This window comes from Oncorhynchus clarkii, unplaced genomic scaffold (assembly GCF_045791955.1).
Source record: "Oncorhynchus clarkii lewisi isolate Uvic-CL-2024 unplaced genomic scaffold, UVic_Ocla_1.0 unplaced_contig_14143_pilon_pilon, whole genome shotgun sequence".
NCBI lineage: Eukaryota > Metazoa > Chordata > Actinopteri > Salmoniformes > Salmonidae > Oncorhynchus > Oncorhynchus clarkii.
In genome coordinates, this window is record NW_027260818.1 from 58,742 (window position 1) to 82,540 (window position 23,799).

The window sequence follows — 23,799 nt, forward strand, 5'->3', positions numbered from 1 at the left end:
GTGCAGCTCAGTTTCCACCTCATTTTGTGGGCAGTGAGCACATAGCCTGTCTTCTCTTGAGAGCCATGTCTGCCTACGGCGGCCTTTCTCAATAGCAAGGCTATGCTCACTGAGTCTGTACATAGTCAAAGCTTTCCTTAAGTTTGGGTCAGTCACAGTGGACAGGTATTCTGCCACTGTGTACTCTCTGTGTAGGGCCAAATAGCATTCTAGTTTGCTCTGTTTTTATGTTAATTCTTTCCAATGTGTCAAGTAATTATATTTTTGTTATTTTATGATTTGGTTGGGTCTAATTGTGTTGCTGTCCTGGGGCTCTGTTTGTCAACAGGACCAGCCTGCTTCTCCAGGTTCATCTCTCTGTAGGTGATGGATTTGTTATGGAAAGTTTGGCTCCATCTAGTAGGCAATACCAGCGTGACCCCACCACCTCGTCCCTACTTACTGCGTGGCGTCATTAGAAAGCGCCCTACAACGGCTATTATAGCGTTATTTTTTTATTTACCTCAAGCTGCGTCCCGCAATGGAAGTAAACAGGGACGAAGCAGAGCGTTGCATTGACATTGCAACTGCTGCATTAACAAATAATCAAGCAGAGAAGGCTGTTAGATTTCTAGAAAAGGCACAGAAACTTTTTCCGACGGATAAGGCGAGAGGTAAGAGACGGCCGCTTGAGAAGCGACATGAATGCCAGCTAGCATCCAGGCTATATTTTTTCTTGGGAAATTGAGGGCCCTCTATAGTTACGAAAATACGTTACCCATCTCGCTGCTATAGCTAGCTAATTATCGCCGAGTTTTCATATAAAACATCTAATCTGTCTGGATGTTGCATTGTCACTGTTGTAGTATACACAGTCCGTTTAATTCTGCTGGTTATATTAGCGAGCTACCTAACGCTAGTTATGTAGTCAGTACATTCAGTTGCACCCAATCTCATGTTGCTAGTTAAATACAAACGGTGGAGCTGCATAGCTAGCGGTCTTTGACGCTGTTACTTCGAATAACTCACTCCGTGTGCTTCTGATTGTACAAGAGGGAGATGTCATCAGAGATTTGCCCCAATGGGCCTGCTCAGTGGAGACGTTTCTGGGGGGATACTACGATACTCTAATGTTCCTCTCCATCTGTATTTCCAGCACTGCTGGACTTGATTGCAAAAAATGGTTTCACCCCTGGTCACGACAACCAGTCAGGAGGAACCAGTGATGGCACTGGGCCGAGGCAGCGAAGACCTGGGGAGGAGGACCAAGGAGAGAAGGCCTCGCAGACAGCCAAATCCTACACCTCAGATCAACTGGATGCTGTCAAGAAGTAGGATGCGTGGAATTTAGTATCATTGCAATTATTATCATATATAATGTAATTACAAGGAAAGTGAAGGGAAAGGACAATTAGTCAGTTGCATAACTGAATACATTCAACCAAAATGTGTCTCCCCTCATTTAACCCAACCCCTCTGAATCAGAGAGGTGCGAGGGGTTGCTTTAACCCAACCCCTCTGAATCAGAGAGGTGCGAGGGGTTGCTTTAACCCAACCCCTCTGAATCAGAGAGGTGCGAGGGGTTGCCTTAATGGAAATCCATGACATCCCTGCCCGGAGAACAGTTGTTGGGGGTTAAATGCGAAAGGTCGCTGGCTTGGATTCAAACAGATTTTTCACCCAACGCTCTTACCCGTTAGGCTACCTGCCGCCCAACGTTCCTGCTGAGCTGGGACCATATATATATATATATATATATATATATATATGGCTCCATCTAGTATATATATATATATTTGTTGATAAAAGCATCTGCTAAATGGCATGTTATATTGAAACTGCTTCAAGACTTCTAAAACATTAACATCAAACATCTGTTTAACTCCCACTTTCCACAATGAATCTTCCTTATCAGAACATGAAAATATCTTGAAACAATTTAGTGTTTTGTCTTCATAGTTTTCTTCTTTTTGTTTCCAGAATAAAACAGTGTAAAGACTTCTATGAGATTCTTGGAGTGAAGAAAGATGCGTCCGAAGATGATCTCAAGAAGTCATATCGAAAATTAGCGTTGAAATTCCATCCCGACAAAAACCACGCACCGGGTGCCACTGAGGCGTTTAAAGGTACGCCCCCCAAACCATACTTATTTTCCTAATTATTAGAATGTGATAACCAGTCAAAGGATCCGGTTTGACGGACACAGATTAAGCCTAGTGGACTAAAACGTGTTAAACTGAGAATGCTTTCTAGGCTAATCTGTATCCAGGAAACCGGTCCAATGAATTGTATATCATTTAATGTAATTTGAAGGTACCGAAAAGGGTGTTTGTTTTCCCCCCAGCTATTGGAAATGCCTATGCCTGCCTGAGTAATGCTGACAAGAGGAAACAGTATGACCAGTGTGGTGAGGAGAAGAGACATCCGTCAAGACAGGGCCAGACCAACGGCGACTTCCAGGCCGATATTTCACCCGAGGACCTCTTCAATATGTTCTTCGGAGGGGGTTTTCCAGCAAGTGAGTGACACACACACACGCACGCACGCACGCACACACACAGTCATTAGAGACCATTACATCTACATATTTTACTGCCACCTCCACTGCTAATGCTTTATCTATTGGTTGTCTGTTTTGCTTCTCAAGGCAACGTTCATGTATACAGAAATGGGCATCAGAGGCCAGCGGGACAACGAGGACAACAGAGAGAGGTATGCCAGTGGTTTTTTTTCGTGATTGCACATTTTCCAGTTCAGGTCATTAAGTAGATACATTTAGCCATTTTCTAATGGCTTTCTAATGTCCTGCTGCTGTACAGCAGGGGGAGTCCTTGTTGTTTTTTCAATGCAAACTGAGAATGATCTACTTGGGTAGAACTATGTTGTTACACTACGTGACCAAAAGTATGTGGACACTTGCTTGTCCAACATCTCATTCCAAAATCATGGGCATTAATATGGAGTTGGTCCCCCCCCCTTTGCTGCTATAACAGCCTCCACTCTTCTGGGAAGGCTGTCCACTAGATGTTGGAACATTGTTGTGGGGGCATGCTTCCATTCAACCATAACAGCATTAGTGAGGTCTGACACTGATGTTGGGTGATTAGGTCTGGCTCGCAGTCGGCGTTTCAATTCATCCCAATGGTTTTTGATGGAGTTGAGGTCAGGGCTCAGTGCAGGCCAGTCAAGTTCCACTTCCACACCGATCTCGACAAACTATTTCTGTATGGACCTCGCTTTGTGTACAGGGGTATTGTCATGCTGAAACAGAAAAGGACCTTCCCCAAACTGCTGCCACAAAGTTGGAAGCACAGAATCGTATAGAATGTCATTGTATGATGTAGCATTAAGATTTCCCTTCACTGGAACTAAGGGGCCTAGCCCGAACCATGAAAAACAGCCCCAGACCATTATTCCTCCTCCACCAAACTTTACAGTTGGAACTATGCATTGGGGCAGGTAGCGTTATCCTGGCATCTGCCAAACCCAGATTAGTCTGACGGACTGCCAGATGGTGAAGTGTGATTCATCACTCCAGAGAACACGTTTCCACTGCTCCAGAGTCCAATGGCGGTGAGCTTTACACCCCTCCAGCCGACACTTGGCATTGCGCATGGTGATCTTAGGCTTGTGTGTAGCTGCTCGGCCACGGAAACCCATTTCATGAAGCTCCTGACAAACAGTTATTGTGATGACGTCGCTTCCAGAGGCAGTTTTGAACATGGTAGTGAGTGTTGCAACCGAGGACTATTGTTATGCTCTATGGGCTACATCGCTCGGCGGTCCTGTTCTGGGAGCTTGTGTGTCCTACTACTTCACGGCTGAGCCGTTGTTGCTCCTAGACGTTTCCACTTCAATATAACAACACTTAGTTGCCCGGGGCGGCTCTAGCAGGGCAGACATTTGATGAACTGACTTGTTGGAGAGGTGGCATCTTATGACAGTGCCATGTTGAAAGTCACTGAGCTCTTCAGTAAGGCCGTTCTACTACAAATGTTTGTCTATGGAGATTGCATTGTACGTGCTCAGTTTTGTATACCTGTCAGCAATGGGTGTGGCTGAAATAGCTGAATTCACTCATTTGAATGTGTGTCCATATACTTTTGTACATATAGTGTGTGTGAAATTAGCCTGTGCAAAGTGGATTGCTAGGCTTAAGGTCAGTAGTTGGTTTTGCAGTGTTACCAGTTAACTCTAACTAACCTGTATAGTTTACCATGTCAGTTTGTCATTGTTGTTGTCTAACTAACCTGTATAGTTTACCATGTCAGATTGTTGTTGTTGTTGTTGTTGTCTAACTAACCTGTATAGTTTACCATGTCAGTTTGTCATTGTTGTTGTTGTCTAACTAACCTGTATAGTTTACCATGTCAGTTTGTCATTGTTGTTGTTGTCTAACTAACCTGTATAGTTTACCATGTCAGTTTGTTGTTGTTGTCGTCTAACTAACCTGTATAGTTTACCATGTCAGGTTGTTGTTGTTGTCTAACTAACCTGTGTGTTGTGATTTTCAGGGAGGCTTTGCGCTCTTTGTCCAGCTGCTGCCCATCGTCATCCTAGTGGTTGTGTCAGCTCTCAGTCAGATGATGGTCTCCGCCGCCCCCTACAGTCTCAGCTTCAGGCCGTGAGTCTAACCCCTGACCCCCCCCCCCCCCCACACCTGGATAATCACCTCATGGAGTAGCCTGGTCTTTATTTATTTCACCTTTATATAACCAGGTAGGTCAGTTGATAACAAGTTCTCATTTACAACTGCGACCTGCCCAAGATAAAGCAAAGCAGTGCGACAAAAACAACAACAGAGTTACACATGGAATAAACAAATGTACAGTCAATAACACAATAGGGAAACAATCTATATACTGTGTGTGCAAATGTAGAAGATTAGAGAGGTAAGGCAATAAGTAGGCCATAGAGGCAAAATAATTACAATTTAGCATTAACACTGGAGTGATCGATTTGCAGATGACGTTCAAGTAGAGATACTGGGGTGCAAAAGAGCAAGAAAATAAATAACAATATGGGGATGAGGTAGTTGCGGGTGCTATTTACAGATTGGCTATGTACAGGTGCAGTGATCGGTAAGCTGCTCTGACAGCTGATGCTTAAAGTTAGTGAGGGAGGTAAGAGTCTCCAGCTTCAGTCATTTTTGCAATTCGTTCCAGTCATTGGTAGCAGAGAACTGGAAGGAAAGGCGGCCAAAGGAAGTGTTGGCTTTGGGGGTGACCAGTGAGATATACAGTGGGGCAAAAAAGTATTTAGTCGGCCAACAATTGTGCAAGTTCTCCCACTTAAAAAGATGAGGGAGGCCTGTAATTTTCATCATAGGTTACCTGCTGGTCAGGATGATATCTAAGAGGGTGCCCATGATTACGGATTTAGGGTTGTACCTGGTAGGTTCCTTGATAATTTGTGTGAGATTGAGGGCATCTAGTTTAGATTGTAGGATGGCCGGGGTGTTAAGCATATCCCAGTTTAGGTCACCTAACAGTACGAACTCAGAAGATAGATGGGGGGGCAATCAATTCACATATGGTGTCCAGGGCACAGCTGGGGGCTGAGGGGGGTCTATAACAAGCGGCAACGGTGAGAGACTTGTTTCTGGAAAGGTGGAATTTTAGAAGCTCGATTCGTTTGGGCACAGACCTGGATAGTAAGACAGATCTCTGCAGGCTACCTCTGCAGTAGATTGCAACACCGCCCCCTTTGGCAGTTCTATCTTGTCGGAATGTGTTATAGTTAGGGATGGAAATTTCAGGGGTTTTGGTGGTCTTCCTAAGCCAGGATTGAGACATGGCAAGGACATCCAGGTTGGCAGAGTGTGCTAAAGCAGTGAATAAAACAAAACTTAGGGAGGAGGCTTCTGATGTTAACATGCATGAAACCAAGGCTTTTACGGTTACAGAAGTCAACAAATGAGAGCGCCTGGGGAATGGGAGTGGTGCTGGGGGCTGCAGGTCCTGGGTTAACCTCTACATCCCCAGAGGAACAGAGTAGGATAAGGGTACGGCTAAAAGCTATTAGAACTGGTCGTCTAGTACATTCAGAACAGAGTAAAAGGAGCAGATTTCTGGGCGTGGAAGAATAGATTCAAGGCATAATGTACAGACAAGGGTATGGTAGGATGTGAGTACAGTGGAGGTAAACCTAGGCATTGAGTGACGATGAGAGAGGTTTTGGGAATGTTCCAACCAGGATTAATGGACATCTGGAATTTTGGAAAATTTACCGGAGTTTTGCAACCCTAGCTGTGCTGTCTTAAACTCCTATAGTCAGACATCTGACTATGCTGTATTATTACACAACTTCCCCCAGAATAATGCAATCATTTGATGAGTCTTCTTTCCTTGTATTACAAAATGCTGAACTGTCTTTGATGGGACGGATTATCCTCCAGTTGCTATGTTATCCTGCTAGACAATGGATTTCACAATTTGGAAATTGTTTGGAAAGGTTGGTTTTCAGCAGGTTTTTTTTGTGTTTGCTAGCTGTATTATTTTGACTTGGGTGGTGAGATGGCACCCTATTCCCTATATAGTGCATTATCCCTATGGGCTCTGTTCAATGGTAGGACACTAAATAGGGACTAGGGTGCCATTTGGAACACCTCCTGGTAGTCTTTAGGGAGGTCACAGGTCATACATTGACTTTAGGGGAAAGTAGTCGTCAGCAGGGACTCTTTGTCCTGTGGCCCGGTGATGAATGGCCCGTGTTTAAGGCCCGGTGATGAATGGCCCGTGTTTAAGGCCCGGTGATGAATGGCCCGTGTTTAAGGCCCGGTGATGAATGGCCCGTGTTTAAGACCCGGTGATGAATGGCCCGTGTTTAAGGCCCGGTGATGAATGGCCCGTGTTTAAGGCCCGGTGATGAATGACCCGTGTTTAAGGACCGGTGATAAATGGCCCGTGTTTAAGGCCCGGTGATGAATGGCCCGTGGTTAAGGCCCGTGGTTAAGGCCCGGTGATGAATGGCCCGTGTTTAAGGCCCGGTGATGAATGGCCCGTGTTTAAGGCCCGGTGATGAATGGCCCGTGGTTAAGGCCCGGTGATGAATGGCCCGTGTTTAAGGCCCGGTGATGAATGGCCCGTGTTTAAGGCCCGGTGATGAATGGCCCGTGGTTAAGGCCCGGTGATGAATGGCCCGTGGTTAAGGCCCGGTGATGAATGGCCCGTGGTTAAGGCCCGGTGATGAATGGCCCGTGTTTAAGGCCCGGTGATGAATGGCCCGTGGTTAAGGCCCGGTGATGAATGGTCCGTGTTTAAGGCCCGGTGATGAATGGCCCGTGGTTAAGGCTGGCCCATGGTTAAGGCTGGCCCATGGTTAAGGCTGGCCCATGGTTAAGGCTGGCCCATGGTGAAGGCTGGCCCATGGTGAAGGCCGGCCCATGGTGAAGGCCGGCCCATGGTGAAGGCCGGCCCATGGTGAAGGCCGGCCCATGGTTAAGGCTCAGTGATGGCTGGTAGGCTTGAGCAGAATACCAGGGTATTTGGAAAAAGCCACGGTAGGGTTTTTCAATACCGTTAAAACTATTTATTTGTAATTTCTCAATAAATGTGAATATGTGTAGCTACTTTTTAAATTAATACCCGCAGTCAACTTGTGCAATAAGGGAAAGCGTGATACCTAGTCAGTTGTACAACTGAATGCCTTCAACTGAAATGTGTCATCCTTATTTAACCCAACCCCTCTGAATCAGAGAGGTACGGGGAAGCTACCTTAATCAACATCCACGTCATCGGCGCCCGGGGAACAGTGGGTTAACTGTCTTGCTCAGGGGCAGGACGACAGATTTTTACCCTGTCAACTCCGGGATTCGATCCAGCAAACTTTTGGTTACTGGCCCTACGCACCTAACCAACAGGCTATCACCACCAATACCCTACTCCTCTGTCTGTCTGTTATCACCACTGTTACTGTCGTGTGGGAGACTATAGTGATTGTGTCAGAAGAGTAGTTGAAGGGATTGGTGTTGGTGGGTTGGATCATGTGAAGCTGCTTCACTGGGATGGCAGGTAGCCTAGTGGTTAGAGCGTTGGGCCATTAACTAGCAGGTAGCCTAGTGGTTAGAGCGTTGGGCCAGTAACCAGCAGGTAGCCTAGTGGTTAGAGAGTTGGGCCAGTAACCAGCAGGTAGCCTAGTGGTTAGAGTGTTGGGCCAGTAACCAGCAGGTAGCCTAGTGGTTAGAGCGTTGGGCCATTAACTAGCAGGTAGCCTAGTGGTTAGAGCGTTGGGCCAGTAACCAGCAGGTAGCCTAGTGGTTAGAGTGTTGGACCAGTAACCAGCAGGTAGCCTAGTGGTTAGAGCGTTGGGCCAGTAACCAGCAGGTAGCCTAGTGGTTAGAGCGTTGGGCCAGTAACCAGCAGGTAGCCTAGTGGTTAGAGCGTTGGGCCAGTAACCAGCAGGTAGCCTAGTGGTTAGAGCGTTGGGCCAGTAACCAGCAGGTAGCCTAGTAGTTAGAGCATTGGGCCAGTAACCAGCAGGTAGCCTAGTAGTTAGAGCATTGGGCCAGTAACCAGCAGGTAGCCTAGTAGTTAGAGCATTGGGCCAGTAACCAGCAGGTAGCCTAGTAGTTAGAGCATTGGTCCAGTAACTGAAAGGTTGCAAGATCGATTCCCCGAGCTGACAAGGTAAAAAAAAAAGATCTGTTGTTCGGCAGTTAAGGCAGTTAACCCACTGTTCCCTGGTAGGCTGTCAATGTAAATAAGAATTTGTTCTTAACTGACTTGCCTAGTTAAATAAAATAAAAATTCACTCACTGCTCTCTCTCTGTCTCTCTGTCTCTCTGTCTCTCTGTCTCTCTCTGTCTCTCTCTGTCTCTCTCTGTCTCTCTCTGTCTCTCTCTGTCTCTCTCTGTCTCTCTCTGTCTCTCTCTGTCTCTCTGTCTCTGTATCTCTCTCTCTCTGTCTCGCTGTCTCTGTCTGTATCTCCATCAAATTCAGGTCTATTGGACACACCCACAAGAGGTACACGGAGACCTTGAGGGTGCCGTACTATGTGGGAGACCACTTCTCCAGGGAGTACAACGGACTGAACCTGAAGACTGTGGAGAGGAGTGTGGAGGATGACTACATCTCCAACCTCAGAAACAACTGCTGGAAGGAGAAACAACAGAGTACGTTCACTTTGTAGTGTGAGAATAACATGGTCATTTAGCAGACACTTCCAGAACAGTCAGCGTGGACAGTGACACCTAATTCAGTATGTTGATCCGTGTGGGAATTGAACCCACAACCCCATACTCTTAGAACTACAGCTGCTGGAAGGAGAAACAACAGAGTATGTTCACTTTGTAGTGTGAGAATAACATGGTCATTTAGCAGACACTTCCAGAACAGTCAGCGTGGACAGTGACACCTAATTCAGTATGTTGATCCGTGTGGGAATCGAACCCACAACCCCATACTCTTAGAACTACAGCTGCTGGAAGCAGAAGTAGGTAGATTTTTCTAACAAGCTTCTTCTCCGTTGACCTTTTTGTCTGTCTTTGGGATGATGAAGTTGTACTATTGATTAATCAATATTCTCCAAATCAGATGTTATTGGTCACGTACACGTGTTTAACAGATGTTATTGGTCACGTACACGTGTTTAGCAGATGTTATTGGTCACGTACACGTGTTTAACAGATGTTATTGGTCACGTACACGTGTTTAACAGATGTTATTGGTCACGTACACGTGTTTAACAGATGTTATTGGTCACGTACACGTGTTTAACAGATGTTATTGGTCACGTACACGTGTTTAGCAGATGTTATTGGTCACGTACACGTGTTTAACAGATGTTATTGGTCACGTACACGTGTTTAGCAGATGTTATTGGTCACATACACGTGTTTAGCAGATGTTATTGGTCACGTACACGTGTTTAGCAGATGTTATTGGTCACGTACACGTGTTTAGCAGATGTTATTGGTCACGTACACGTGTTTAGCAGATGTTATTGGTCACGTACACGTGTTTAGCAGATGTTATTGGTCACATACACGTGTTTAGCAGATGTTATTGGTCACGTACACGTGTTTAGCAGATGTTATTGGTCACATACACGTGTTTAACAGATGTTATTGGTCACGTACACGTGTTTAACAGATGTTATTGGTCACGTACACGTGTTTAACAGATGTTATTGGTCACGTACACGTGTTTAGCAGATGTTATTGCGGGTGTAGTGAAATGCTTGTGTTTCTCGCTCCAACAGTGCAGTAATATCTAACAATACACACATCTAAAGTAAAGGAATGGAATTAAGAATATATAAATATATGGACGGGCGACGTAGAATAGGATAGAATACAGTATGTACAAATGAGACGAGTCATGCAAAATATGTCAACATAAAGTGACTAGTGTTCCATTATTAAAGTGACCAGTGATTTCAAGTCTATGTATATAGGGCAGCAGCCTCTCTGTGTTAGTGACGGCTGTTTAACAGTCTGATGGCCTTGAGATAGAAGCTGTTTTTCAGTCTCTCTGTGTTAGTGGTGGCTGTTTAACAGTCTGATGACCTTGAGATAGAAGCTGTTATTCAGTCTCTCGGTCCCAGCTTTGATGCACCTGTACTGACCTCGCCTTCTGGATGATAGCGGGGTGAACAGGCAGTGGCTCGGGTGGTGATGATGCACCTGTACTGACCTCGCCTTCAGGATGGTAGTGGGGTGAACAGGCTGTGGCTCGGGTGGTGATGATGCACCTGTACTGACCTCGCCTTCTGGATGGTAGCGGGGTGAACAGGCAGTGGCTCGGGTGGTGATGATGCACCTGTACTGACCTCGCCTTCTGGATGGTAGCGGGGTGAACAGGCAGTGGCTCGGGTGGTGATGATGCACCTGTACTGACCTCGCCTTCTGGATGGTAGCGGGGTGAACAGGCAGTGGCTCGGGTGGTGATGATGCACCTGTACTGACCTCGCCTTCTGGATGGTAGCGGGGTGAACAGGCAGTGGCTCGGGTGGTGATGATGCACCTGTACTGACCTCGCCTTCTGGATGGTAGCGGGGTGAACAGGCTGTGGCTCGGGTGGTGATGATGCACCTGTACTGACCTCTCCTTCTGGATGATAGCGGGGGTGAACAGGCTGTGGCTCGAGTGGTTATTGTCCTGGATGATCTTTATGGCCTTTCTGTTACATCGGGTGGTGTAGGTGTCCTGGAGGGCATTTAGTTTGCCCCCGGTGATGTGTTGTGCAGACCTCACCACCCTCTGGAGAGCCCTGTGGTCAATTCCACGTGGCTGGCTACTTTAAAATGAATGTGTACTGGAGGAGTGTTTTAATGATTTAGTTTGGAGGCTTCGGGTGTTCTGATCCGACCTTAACCGGTTGTGTTCTGTTTGCTGTAATGTAAGATGGATAACACGGTACCAGAAAGTGATATTCTCTGTGAAGAAATAGCACTACTTCACATGCAGAGGAGGCTGGTGATGGGAGGACGGCTCATAATAATGGCTGAAATACAGTGACTGGCATGTAGGGACCTAAAAAAAACATATATATATTTTTTTTGCCTGATTCTGTTTTTTCCATGTTGTTTTCCCAGGTTTCAATTTCCTACAGTTTCATGTTTTTGCTCTCAATCAAGTCCACAACACTGCTTAAACCACATCAGGAGAACACTTAAGGTCTGGGATAATGTTGATAATGTTTGGGTGTAGCTACCATTTTAATTCCAGTGTACTGAGGCTGTTTGTTTTAGAGGTGTTTTTGTAAAACCAAATAGCCACAATAATCATCCTCATATGGTTCTGCCAGGTCAGCATAGCCTACTTCCTAGATGACATTTAATATGAGAAGGATTTTGGATAAGGAAAGGATTTCCCATGTCCAGAAAGATCATCGCTAGCGGCGACACACCACACATACAGACGGGGAATTCTCATTGGCTCTTCAGAAAGTTGCAGGAAATACCAATCACTGATTCATTCTGTTCATGTCTTATGATAAACTTTAATTTTCAATTAATTTACTTGATTCCCTACTAAGTTCAGTACATTGTTGGATTCCGTTTTAATGTCTGGATTCCGTGATTCCGTCCTCATTCTCAACATCGCGGATTTTCTCGGACCCTAGGAATGGTTCAATTCCATTTATTCTGTTCCAGACATAACTATGAGCCTGTCCTCCTATTTTAAAGTGCCAGCCACCGCTGTTTCCATGGCAGGGGGAAAGGCACATAGCAGTTTTACATTATAACACATCATTCAGATGATTGGTTGTCTGGGCAAAATGCAAAGGAATTAGGATCCTCTTTTCAGCCTCTCTATTGTACTTCCTGTTATCTTATTTAACTTGTATTGTACTTCCTGTTATCTTATTTAACGTGTATTGTACTGGATGCCCAAGTAGGCGTTTGTCTTAGACTACATCACAGTTCTGCTCCCTTCTCCCAAGGTGTCCACTTGCTCACTTTCTTGCATGGATTTAACGATAGTGGAAACTCACTCCAGACAATGCTTACAACAATCATATGTTTTTAAATCCACGACAGGGAGCGCAGACTTCTGGGAAATATTGGGGACTGAGCCGTTGTACTTTTGTTGTTGTGTTCCAGAGGAGGGCCTGCTGTATCGAGCTCGCTATTTTGGAGACAATGAGTTGTACCAGAGGGCTCAGAAGATGGGCACACCGAGCTGCTCCAGGCTGTCTGACATCTCCGTTTCCTTGGGTGGTTAAATATAAAGGAAGGCTGTTGATCGCCACACTGATAGGTAAGAGCTCACCACTAAAACAACCCAAAATGGCACCCTATTCCCTTTCTAGTGCACTACTTTTGACCAGGGCCCATAGGACACTATAGGGAATAGGATGCCATTATGGACTCAGTCTGTCTCTCTATAAGGCTCCGTTGTTGTAGTGTCCCCATTGGGTTAGTTATGAAGTCCTACTGAACTATGTACAGTGGCAAGAAGAAGTATATGAACCCTTTGGAATTACCTGGATTTCTGCATAAATTAGTCATACAATTTGATCTGATCTTCTAGGTCACAACAACAGACAAACACAGTCTGCTGAAAGTAATAACACACAAACAATTATACTTTTTCATGTCTTTATTGAACACACCGTGTAAACATTCACAGTGCAGGGTGGGGAAAAGTATGTGAACCCTTGGATTTAATAACTGGTTGACCCTAATTTGGCAGCAATGACCTCAACCAAACGTTTTCTGTAGTTGCGGATCAGACCTGCACAACGGTCAGGGGGAATTTTGGACCATTCCTCTTTACAAAACTGTTTCAGTTCAGCAATATTCTTGGGATGTCTGGTGTGAACTGCTCTCTTGAAGTCATGCCACAGCATCTCAAATGGGTTGAGGTCAGGACTCTGACTGGGCCACTCCAGAAGGCGTATTTTCTTCTGTTGAAGCCATTCTGTTGTTGATTTACTTCTGTGTTTTGGGTCGTTGTCCTGTTGCATCACCCAACTTCTGTTGAGCTTCAATTGGCGGACAGACAGCCTTACATTCTCCTTCAAAATGTCTTGATAAACTTGGGAATTAATTTTTCCGTTGATGATAGCAAGCTGTTCAGGCCCTGAGGCAGCAAAGCAGCCCCAAACCATGATGCTCCCTCCACCAGACTTTACAGTTGGGATGAGGTTTTGATGTTGGTGTGCTGTGCCTTTGTTTTCTCCACACATAGTGTTGTGTGTTCCTTCCAAACAACTCAACTGTAGATTCATCTGTCCATAGAATATATATATTTCCAGTACCGCTGTGGAACATCCAGGTGCAATTATGCAAATTTCAGATGTGCAGTAATGTTTTTATTGGACAGCAGTGGCTTCTTCCGTGGTGTCCTCCCATGAACACCATTCTTGTTTAGTGTTTTACGTATCGTAGACTCGTCAACAGAGATGTTAGCATGTTCCAGAGATTTCTTTGTCTTTAGCTGACACTCTAGGATTCTTCTTAACCTCATTGAGTAGTCCTCTTTGCAGGATGGCCACTTCTAGGGAGAGTAGCAACAGTGCTGAACTTTCTCCATTTATAGACATTTTGTTTTACTGTGGACTGATGAACATCAAGGCTTTTAGAGATACTTTTGTAACACTTTCCAGCTTTATGCAAGTCAACAATTCTTAATCTTGGGTCTTCTGAGATCTCTTTTGTTCGAGACATGGTTCACATCAGGCAATGCTTCTTGTGAATAGCAAACTCACATTTTGTGAGTGTTTTTATAGGGGAAGGCAGCTCTAACCAACATCTCCAATCTCGTCTCATTGATTAGATTCCAATCAGCTTTTGGAGAAGTCATTAGCCTCGGGGTTCACATACTTTATCCAACCTACACTGTGAAGGTTTAAATGATGTATTCAATATAGACAAGAAAAATACAATTTGTGTTATTAGTTTAAGCACACTGTTTGTCTATTGTTGTGACTTAGATGAAGATCAGATCAAATTTGATGGCCAATCTTTGAGAAATTCCAGGTAATTTCAAAGGGTTCACACACTTCTTCTTGCCACGGTATGTTATGAAGGCCTACCTAACTATGTAAGTTATGAGTCCCATGAACAGAGTGCACATGTCGAAACTGAATTGTTTTTGCTCTCTCTTTTAGGTAGTTATATCGAAACCGCAAAAAAAAACAATTTTATTGCCTGTAAATACGTACGCTTTTCAACATTCGGGACTGTGACTTCACTGCACACCAAAACTCGGACAGACTCTCTCTCCTTGAGTTGGAGATCTCGTATGGCGAAGAAGAAGAAGAGGAGAATGACCTAAAGTCTTGTTGAGGAAGAATGAAAGCCCTCTGTGTTGATGATCATGGTGATGTGTCATGAAGTGACTGTGCTCTGTTACAAGCTGACTGTTTTACAAATGCACTGTTAGGGACTCCTGCTTTTACCCTCTTACGTCCTAAATGGCACACTATTTACTATATAGTGCACTACTTTCTTTTTTTAAATCCAGGCCCATAGGGCTCTCTGGTCACAAGTAGTGCAGCATATAGAGAATAGGGTGCTATTTAGGATGCACCCTCGAGTCAGATGATGTAAGGGCGGTGTTATAATCAGGAAATACTCCGATCAGAAGTGGTTCGTTATAGATGTCCTCCTTTTAGCAATTGATACTTCCGAGATATTCATCTTTTATTTCGATCTGGTGAAAACATCGAAGAATGGTTAAGACCAATTGAAGCTGATGACAGTTGGTTTCCTGATTTTTATACTTTATACGTAAATTATGATTTTCACTATGCAGGGATTATATTTATATATATTCTCCTATCAGAGTCAGTAAGGTAAACATACACCTCTCGGAGACTTGTACTGAGCAATTTTAATTTTGCAGACCTATGTATTTACAATGAGTGAACCCAGTGACTGAGAAAGTAATTTATTTATTGTTGGAATTCTAAAATGTAAAAATGTTTTTAATCAAGGTTTTCTTCATTAGAACACAACGGCTATCTAATAAAGTAGGTCTTGCTCACCATGACACGTCCATATTATGTTTTTACTCAAACAGGGAAAATAAATATTCTACGTGCCCCATCTGTCATTCTTCCCCCCTCTCTGTGTGTGTGTGTGTGTGTGGGAGAGCTGGGAGCTGGACAAGTGCCCAGACCAGTGAGTGCATTACTCATCAAAAAATTGGCTTGTACAACAGTGACTAGCTGTAGCAAAGACGTGAAGATGTGCACGTTTTCTACCAAACCAGGTGGGCGCTGTTGTGCACGTTTCCCAGGGACGGCTTCATTCCACAACGCTTCAGTATCTACAACACGTATTTAAAACCACAAGCAAATCAGTTGTGAGGAACTAGAAGTAATAACAATGAACATCTACCCTGGGGCCGGTCGGCACTCACTGGTACACTAGTTTTTATATACTTCTCAGTACTCGACTGCCCCTTTTAGAACAGATGCGTTCCAAGGAAATGTGTCTCATATACACAGGCCATTTCTTGGGATACTGCAATATATTTCTCAGTTTATGGTCAACACCTGTAGTTCACTTGCTGTATCGCTAGAGGGCGCTAACGCAATTTTAAAAAACACGTCTGAGAAAAACAAGTGGTGGAGCTCAGACAAAGGCCCTGCAATGAATGGAGAAAAACAAAATGCGCCTGTGTTGCAAAGAATCCTAGTATCTAATGCTGTGTTGCTATTCATGTTCCAGTTCATCTAATGATGAGCCTTTCCTACGCTGGCTGCTTTCACACAATACACAGGCAGATAAATGTGGATCATTTGTCCCAATTATTGGCAAAGATTTGATCTAACTGATCAAAAGTCAAGCCCAATCAGTGGGGGGGGTGGGGGGGACAGAATTTTGTTGCCTGTGTAAAATGCAACCACTGTGTGCAACCTACATATGGGGTTCTTGATTCAATGAGGTAAAGTGGAGTTTCATTCAGTGATATGTATCACACTACACCCTCTCATAAGACAATCTGAAAGGTTTGGTCAAAGCAACAATGAGTTTTGTAAAAAAAAAATATTTTATTGTCCGAGGTTCATAAAATGGAAAGTATCAAGACAGTACAGATATTTGAATATCAAATAAAATGATGCACAGATGAGTATGCAGGAGGACAATCCAGTCGAAACCGGAAATAAAGAATCAAGTAAACTGACCTGTGGTTCACAGAATGGACGCTACAGACGGAGAAGCCAGTACTGCTAAGTAATGTTGGTCTCTAACCAAACATGTCAATCTGGTCCCCTCACCATAGTGTACAATGAAATGCCATGAAAAAATTATTACCACAGTTTCTAAATGGCCACATACAAACATTACCACACAACAAACATTACCACACAGCTAGCTGCCATTGTCTGGTTTCAATAGAAACAGGTAAACATTTTTAACAATAAATGGAAAACCAAACCACCCATCTTGTATAAAAATAGATATTAGTGGTTTGCAAAAGTGCCAGAAACTTCATTTTTCAGTGTTCGGGTTAACACCATTCTCTTAAGCACACTCAACTACTCACGTACCATTTACTGTGTGGCTCCCTGTTCCATTCTCTTAAGCACAATAGTTGTTCTTATTAACTTTCCACGTACCATTTACGGTGGCTCCCCTACACAGGAACGCCAATCGGCAAATAATGAACATAGCAAAGTAATCGGCGATTCATCTTAACAGTTAAGAAAATGTCCTAGAAAATCATACATTTGACTAGAATCCCAAACGTTGATCACTAGGGCTCTGATGAGCGTTGTAGGTAGGACACTTGGTACAAGGTTTATTAGAAAAATATCTGAAGAAAGTCTCTTTGGTTTCTTTCAGCATTCTTCAATGAGCAACTCTTCAGAGCTGTACAGTTTCTTCTTGATCACTCTGAAGCCCGTGCTCAATCTAATTGCCTGTCTCTTTACGGGACTGGATGGAGACTTTGTGGAGAAAAGCCCTTGGATTTTGGGCCACAGTCCTCCAGAATCGAGCCTCAGCACCAGTGTGAGCTGGAAGGTAGGGACTAGATATGGGTCCACGGCGATCTGTTCCATACTCTGACACACCTCCCCCTGTTCCACACAGAGGTCTATGAGAGCCCCCCTCAGGCCACAGGGCTCGCTGGCCGCCAGGTGAAGGAGCTCTTGGCCTATGTGTTCTAGAAGCTTCTCAGGGATGAGTAGTTTCGAACATCTAAGGGCACCGTCTTTGGCTTCCCTTAAGCTACTGGCAATTAGGTGCACAAGTTCTTTCAGAAGGGTCTCCTCCATTGAGAGGAGATCATCATATAGCACGTTGCTGAAGTCATCAGATGAGGAGATAGAGGGAAAGTCAAACCCTGAAAAGACAGAGGGCAGTTTTAGTCATACAGAACATCAGATAGATCTATTGTTTTTGTCAAACTAGCAATAACCTGGTCTCAGATCTGTTTGTTTCTGTATTAATAGCCAACTCCTATCCTCAATAAGACAGCACAAACAGGTCCGGGCACCAGGCTAGGTCGAGTTATTAAATATTTACCGGAGTCTGAGAGATCAGTCCTGCTGCCATTGTCTGAGTCGGAGTCTAAACTGTGACGGCTGCTCTGGCCGTCTCCACTGAAGTCCGTTAACTTCTGCACCAGTTTCCCCCATGAAGACCTTTTGGCGGTGGCGTCCATTGGAGAAGGAGATGCGCTGAAGATATCTAAATCATGGACCATCATGGTTGTAGGAAGTGCATGCATCATTTCCAACTGGTCAAGTGTTCAACTTCTTGTAACTTTCCAAGTCTCAGGGATCATAGATCAGGTTCTGTGGAGAGAAATAAGGGCAAAAGATGAGACCACTGAATTTGAAAGTAACGTTGACTAGCTAGAATTTACACATCAGACAATCTAACAATACAGCTAGCTATTCAGTGACTGATATAGCTAGTTATCTATTGTAATAAACGTTTATCGAGTGGAGGAAAAAGGCAGTTGGTCCTTTCATTCCCTTGTTCAAAGTTGACGGTCGATACAATAGGTTGAAACAATAGCCAGTGACAATAATGATACTTACAAAGATATGTTGCTAACGTGGAAATGTTCTTTCTGTTGCTAATCCAGTTTATTTATTTTTGTTGCTGCGATTGAGGACAAAGGCTTCCCAGTCAAGCCGACTATACATGTACCTCTCCCGTCGCACAGCTGCTCAGCTCTGCAGATATTCTGCAACGACGAAGCTGTTTAAATATGCAGACGGGAGAACAGCACGCCCAGTTCTCACTTTTCAGCCAATCAGAGGCAGGACAGCGCGCCCAGCTCTCACTCTTCAGCCAATCAGAAGCAGGGGCACGTCATCGGTGTTCTATCTTGCCTGGTAACATGCGGTTAATCACAGAGGGGGCAGAAGGAAGGACACAGACATGGTGAAGGGGGGGTGGGACCCTCAAAATGTATTTTCTGATCGGGAAAAACACCAGCTACAGTCTTTGTTGCACGTAGTACTAGCCCGGACATAGCCAGGACATCTTAAAACTCCGTGCACTTGTTCATTTCCAAAAGAATAGGACGCAATACATTGACTAAGCAGAAGGTGTAACATTACGTCATGGGTTTGGAACCATGTATCTGATTTAAACTGAGCGTATTACATTGTACCAGCTGAGTAGGCATAGTCCACTGCTTACTAAACTACACATAGTTCTAGATACAACATGCATTTTACCTGATACCCTAAAAAGAACTTACAACAGCAGTGTCATCAATTTGGTGGTGCGTAGTTATGATTTTACTTGCAAGAATAACTGTCGAAAATGTTTTGTCATCATTTGGTGGTGCATAGCTATGATTTTACTTGCGAGAATAACTGTCGAAAATGTTGTTTTGTCATCCCATGTGCCCCCCTCCCCCCCAGCCCCCCAAACCACAGGCAATAGGCATAGAAACTGTCCGCTGCAGATAAACAAGAGAACCACAGACAATGGACACACTTCTGGTTATAATACAGCTCGACTTTATACGTTTTCATGTTGCCTTTTACATTATGTCAATTCATCAGTTGGTTACAGTAACAGCTCTTTGTGTTATTCAGTCCAGGTATGTTACTTATGTTATGCTCAGCTGCTGTTATAGTACATACTGTATATTGTAACTTTGCATCTTCCACTCCCCACAGGATAGAATATTCTCTGTTACCATTTGTACAGCAAGGCAGAGAGCATTTACAGGTATATTGATCCTTTATCAACAAACTACATTATATTAGTCTCAGACGTATTGCTGAACTGTCTGTAATACCTTATCTGTTGATCATGTTGCTGATGTCACTATAAAAAGGATAACATGGTGACTATTGAGTGTGAGGAACTGTTTTCAGGAAGTGGGTTGGAACATTATCTTCATGTCGTGAACATCATGTTCTTAATGCAGATAAACAAATGAGTTGGTTTTGTGTTTGGAGGATGCAGGGACACGTTTTGCATTGTTCTGTGTTTTTTTTATTAATTGTCACATACACCGGATTAGGTGCAGTGAAATGTGTTGTTTTACAGGGTCAGTCATAGTAGTACGATAGGTGTTGTTTTACAGGGTCAGCCATAGTAGTGAAATGTGTTGTTTTACAGGGTCAGCCATAGTAGTGAAATGTGTTGTTTTACAGGGTCAGTCATAGTAGTACGATAGGTGTTGTTTTACAGGGTCAGCCATAGTAGTATGATAGGTGTTGTTTTACAGGGTCAGTCATAGTAGTACGATAGGTGTTGTTTTACAGGGTCAGCCATAGTAGTATGATAGGTGTTGTTTTACAGGGTCAGTCATAGTAGTACGATAGGTGTTGTTTTACAGGGTCAGCCATAGTAGTACGATAGGTGTTGTTTTACAGGGTCAGCCATAGTAGTATGATAGGTGTTGTTTTACAGGGTCAGTCATAGTAGTATGATAGGTGTTGTTTTACAGGGTCAGTCATAGTAGTACGATAGGTGTTGTTTTACAGGGTCAGCCATAGTAGTATGATAGGTGTTGTTTTACAGGGTCAGTCATAGTAGTATGATAGGTGTTGTTTTACAGGATCAGTCATAGTAGTATGATAGGTGTTGTTTTACAGAGCCAATCATAGTAGTATGATAGGTGTTGTTTTACAGGGTCAGTCATAGTAGTATGATAGGTGTTGTTTTACAGGGTCAGCCATAGTAGTACAGCACCCCTGATGCAAATTAGGGTTAAGTGCCTTGCTCAAGGGCACATCGACATATTTTGCACCTTGTCTGCTCGGGTATTTGAACCAGCAACCTCTCGGTTACTGTACCAACGCTCTAACCGCTAGGCTACATGTCATGTTGCATAGTATTATTACACCGTTATTTTGTCAGGAATGCTGAGACTAGGGCCTCTTTTTCAGATGAGCCCTGCATAAATACATCAAACACACACTGCTCAAAAAAATAAAGGGAACACTAAAATAACACATCCTAGATCTGAATGAATGAAATATTCTTATTAAATACTTTTTCCCTTACATAGTTGAATGTGCTGACAACAAAATCACACAAAAATTATCAATGGAAATCAAATTTATCAACCCATGGAGGTCTGGATTTGGAGTCACACTCAAAATGAAAGTGGAAAACCACACTACAGGCTGATCCAACTTTGATGTAATGTCCTTAAAACAAGTCAAAATGAGGCTCAGTAGTGTGTGTGGCCTCCACGTGCCTGTATGACCTCCCTACAACGCCTGGGCATGCTCCTGATGAGGTGGTGGATGGTCTCCTGAGGGATCTCCTCCCAGACCTGGACTAAAGCATCCGCCAACTCCTGGACAGTCTGTGGTGCAACTGGTGGATAGAGCGAGACATGATGTCCCAGATCTGCTCAATTGGATTCAGGTCTGGGGAACGGGCGGGCCAGTCCATAGCATCAATGCCTTCCTCTTGCAGGAACTGCTGACACACTCCAGCCACATAAGGTCTAGCATTGTCTTGCATTAGGAGGAACCCAGGGCCAACCGCACCAGCATATGGTCTCACAAGGGGTCTGAGGATCTCATCTCGGTACCTAATGGCAGTCAGGCTACCTCTGGCGAGCACATGGAGGGCTGTGCAGCCCCCCCAAAGAAATGCCACCCCACACCATGACTGACCCACAGCCAAACCGGTCATGCTGGATGATGTTGCAGGCAGCAGAACGTTCTCCACGGCGTTTCCTGACTGTCACATCTGTCACATGTGCTCAGTGTGAACCTGCTTTCATCTGTGAAGAGCACAGGGCGCCAGTGGCAAATTTGCCAATCTTGGTGTTCTCTGGCAAATGCCAAACGTCCTGCACGGTGTTGGGCTGTAAGCACAACCCCCACCTGTGGACGTCGGGCCCTCATACCACCCTCATGGAGTCTGTTTCTGACTGTTTGAGCAGACACATGCACATTTGTGGCCTGCTGGAGATAATTTTGCAGGGCTCTGGCAGTGCTCCTCCTGCTCCTCCTTGCACAAAGGCGGAGGTAACGGTCCTGCTGCTGGGTTGTTGCCCTCCTACGGCCTCCTCCAAGTGTCCTGATGTACTGGCCTATCTCCTGGTAGCGCCTCCATGCTCTGGACACTACGCTGACAGACACAGCAAACCTTCTTGCCACAGCTCGCATTGACGTGCCATCCTGGATGAGCTGCACTACCTGAGCCAGTTCTGTGGGTTGTAGAGTCCGTCTCATGCTACCGCTAGAGTGAAAGCACCGCCAGCATTCAAAAGTGACCAAAACATCAGCCAGGAAGCATAGGAACTGAGAAGTGGTCTGTGGTCACCACCTGCAGAACCACTCCTTTATTGGGGGTGTCTTGCTAATTGCCTATAATTTCCACCTGTTGTCTATTCCATTTGCACAACAGCATGTGAAATTTATTGTCAATCAGTGTTGCTTCCTAAATGGACAGTTTGATTTCACAGAAGTGTGATTGACTTGGAGTTACATTGTGTTGTTTAAGTGTTCCCTTTATTTTTTTGAGCAGTGTATATACACACACACACAACATACATTTTTCTTAATATATTTTGTATATTGTATCACATTTATCAACATAGAGAACTGACCAATGGGGGACCAGAACTTCTCATTTCAGGTCTCTGATCATGACTCTGAACTGACCAAGGGGGACCAGAACATCTCATTTCAGAGAGCTCTGATCATGACTCTGAACTGACCAATGGGGGACCAGAACATCTAATTTCAGAGAGCTCTGATCATGACTCTGAACTGACCAATGGGGGACCAGAACATCTCATTTCAGAGAGCTCTGAGTTGTTCCACATAAAGGGCACAGAAAAAAAACAAAAGCAGCTTTCCCCAACTCTATGGAGACCGAAGGGGCCTCCAGTGTTATCCAAGCCTGTAACCGGGTTTGGTCATTTGTAAGTCTAAGTGTAATTAATGACGACAGATACATAGGAGGTTTCTGCACGAGTGCTTTGTAAATTCACACAAGATAATGCTACTCTCTCCTTACCTACAAAGAAGCCCTACCCACTTTTTTGAAACAAAGCACAACGTTGAGTTCTAGAACCATCCCCAGTAATAAACCTAATGGCACAACGTTGAGTTCTAGAACCATCCCCAGTAATAAACCTAATGGCACAACGTTGAGTTCTAGAACCATCCCCAGTAATAAACCTAATGGCACAACGTTGAGTTCTAGAACCATCCCCAGTAATAAACCTAATGGCACAACGTTGAGTTCTAGAACCATCCCCAGTAATAAACCTAAGGGCCCAATGGAAAACAGAAAGCATCTACAGGTTTAAGTATAGTTGCTGCTGCAGGCATTTAGATAATATCCCCAGAATCTTAAAACAGACATAAGTGGCCTGGACAATATCCTTCCTGATATCAAAAGTCAGACATGCTTTGTTTTGCTTTGTTTCTGTAAAAGAAACCAACCTTGAACTTTCATCTTCTTTTTTAAATTACATTTTGTCATCAAGCCAGATACCAAGATATTTGTAGGAAGGAACTCGCTCAATTTGTGCAGCATTCAAACTAGTCATTACAAATTCATTTAAATCTGGATTATAGGTCCTAGAAAAAAAGCATGCGTTTGGTTTTGTTTGTATTTACCACCAACTGTAGATCCAACAGTGACCTCTGCAGTGCTAGCAAATCAGATTTTAAACGTGAAAAGACTTGGCCAACTGATGCAGTTGTAACGAACTTCTTCGTCTGATGAGGAGTAGGAAGGATCGGACCAAAATGCAGCGTTGTAAGTGTCCATGATAATTTATTACATCAGATCACGAAAAATGACAAAATAACAACGTGCATGAAAGAAATGAAAATCGAAACAGTTCTGTATGGTGAAAACAACTACCCACAAATCATAGTGGGGAAAACAGGCAACCTAAGTATGGTTCTCAATCAGAGACAACGATAGACAGCTGCCTCTGATTGGGAACCATACCAGACCAAA

At 44.2% G+C, this 23,799-nt stretch overlaps 2 protein-coding genes across 2 annotated transcripts; one reads left to right on the forward strand and one right to left on the reverse strand.

Moving 5' to 3' along the window:
* The first annotated feature begins 441 nt into the window (after positions 1 to 441).
* On the forward strand, positions 442 to 15,479 carry LOC139401795 (dnaJ homolog subfamily B member 12-like). Its single transcript, XM_071145770.1, has 9 exons — positions 442 to 653; positions 1,136 to 1,310; positions 1,960 to 2,105; positions 2,324 to 2,497; positions 2,627 to 2,691; positions 4,494 to 4,603; positions 8,919 to 9,091; positions 12,526 to 12,682; positions 14,538 to 15,479. The coding sequence occupies exons 1-8, from the start codon at positions 521 to 523 to the stop codon at positions 12,645 to 12,647; spliced, it is 1,098 nt and encodes a 365-aa protein (XP_071001871.1). The 5' UTR covers positions 442 to 520; the 3' UTR covers positions 12,648 to 12,682; positions 14,538 to 15,479.
* A 934-nt stretch (positions 15,480 to 16,413) lies between these two features.
* On the reverse strand, positions 16,414 to 18,574 carry LOC139401796 (DNA damage-inducible transcript 4 protein-like). The gene is made up of 3 exons (XM_071145771.1): positions 18,429 to 18,574; positions 17,908 to 18,179; positions 16,414 to 17,725 (listed from the first exon to the last, which is right to left on the reverse strand). The coding sequence occupies exons 2-3, from the start codon at positions 18,113 to 18,115 to the stop codon at positions 17,220 to 17,222; spliced, it is 714 nt and encodes a 237-aa protein (XP_071001872.1). The 5' UTR covers positions 18,116 to 18,179; positions 18,429 to 18,574; the 3' UTR covers positions 16,414 to 17,219.
* Between the last annotated feature and the right edge of the window lie 5,225 nt (positions 18,575 to 23,799).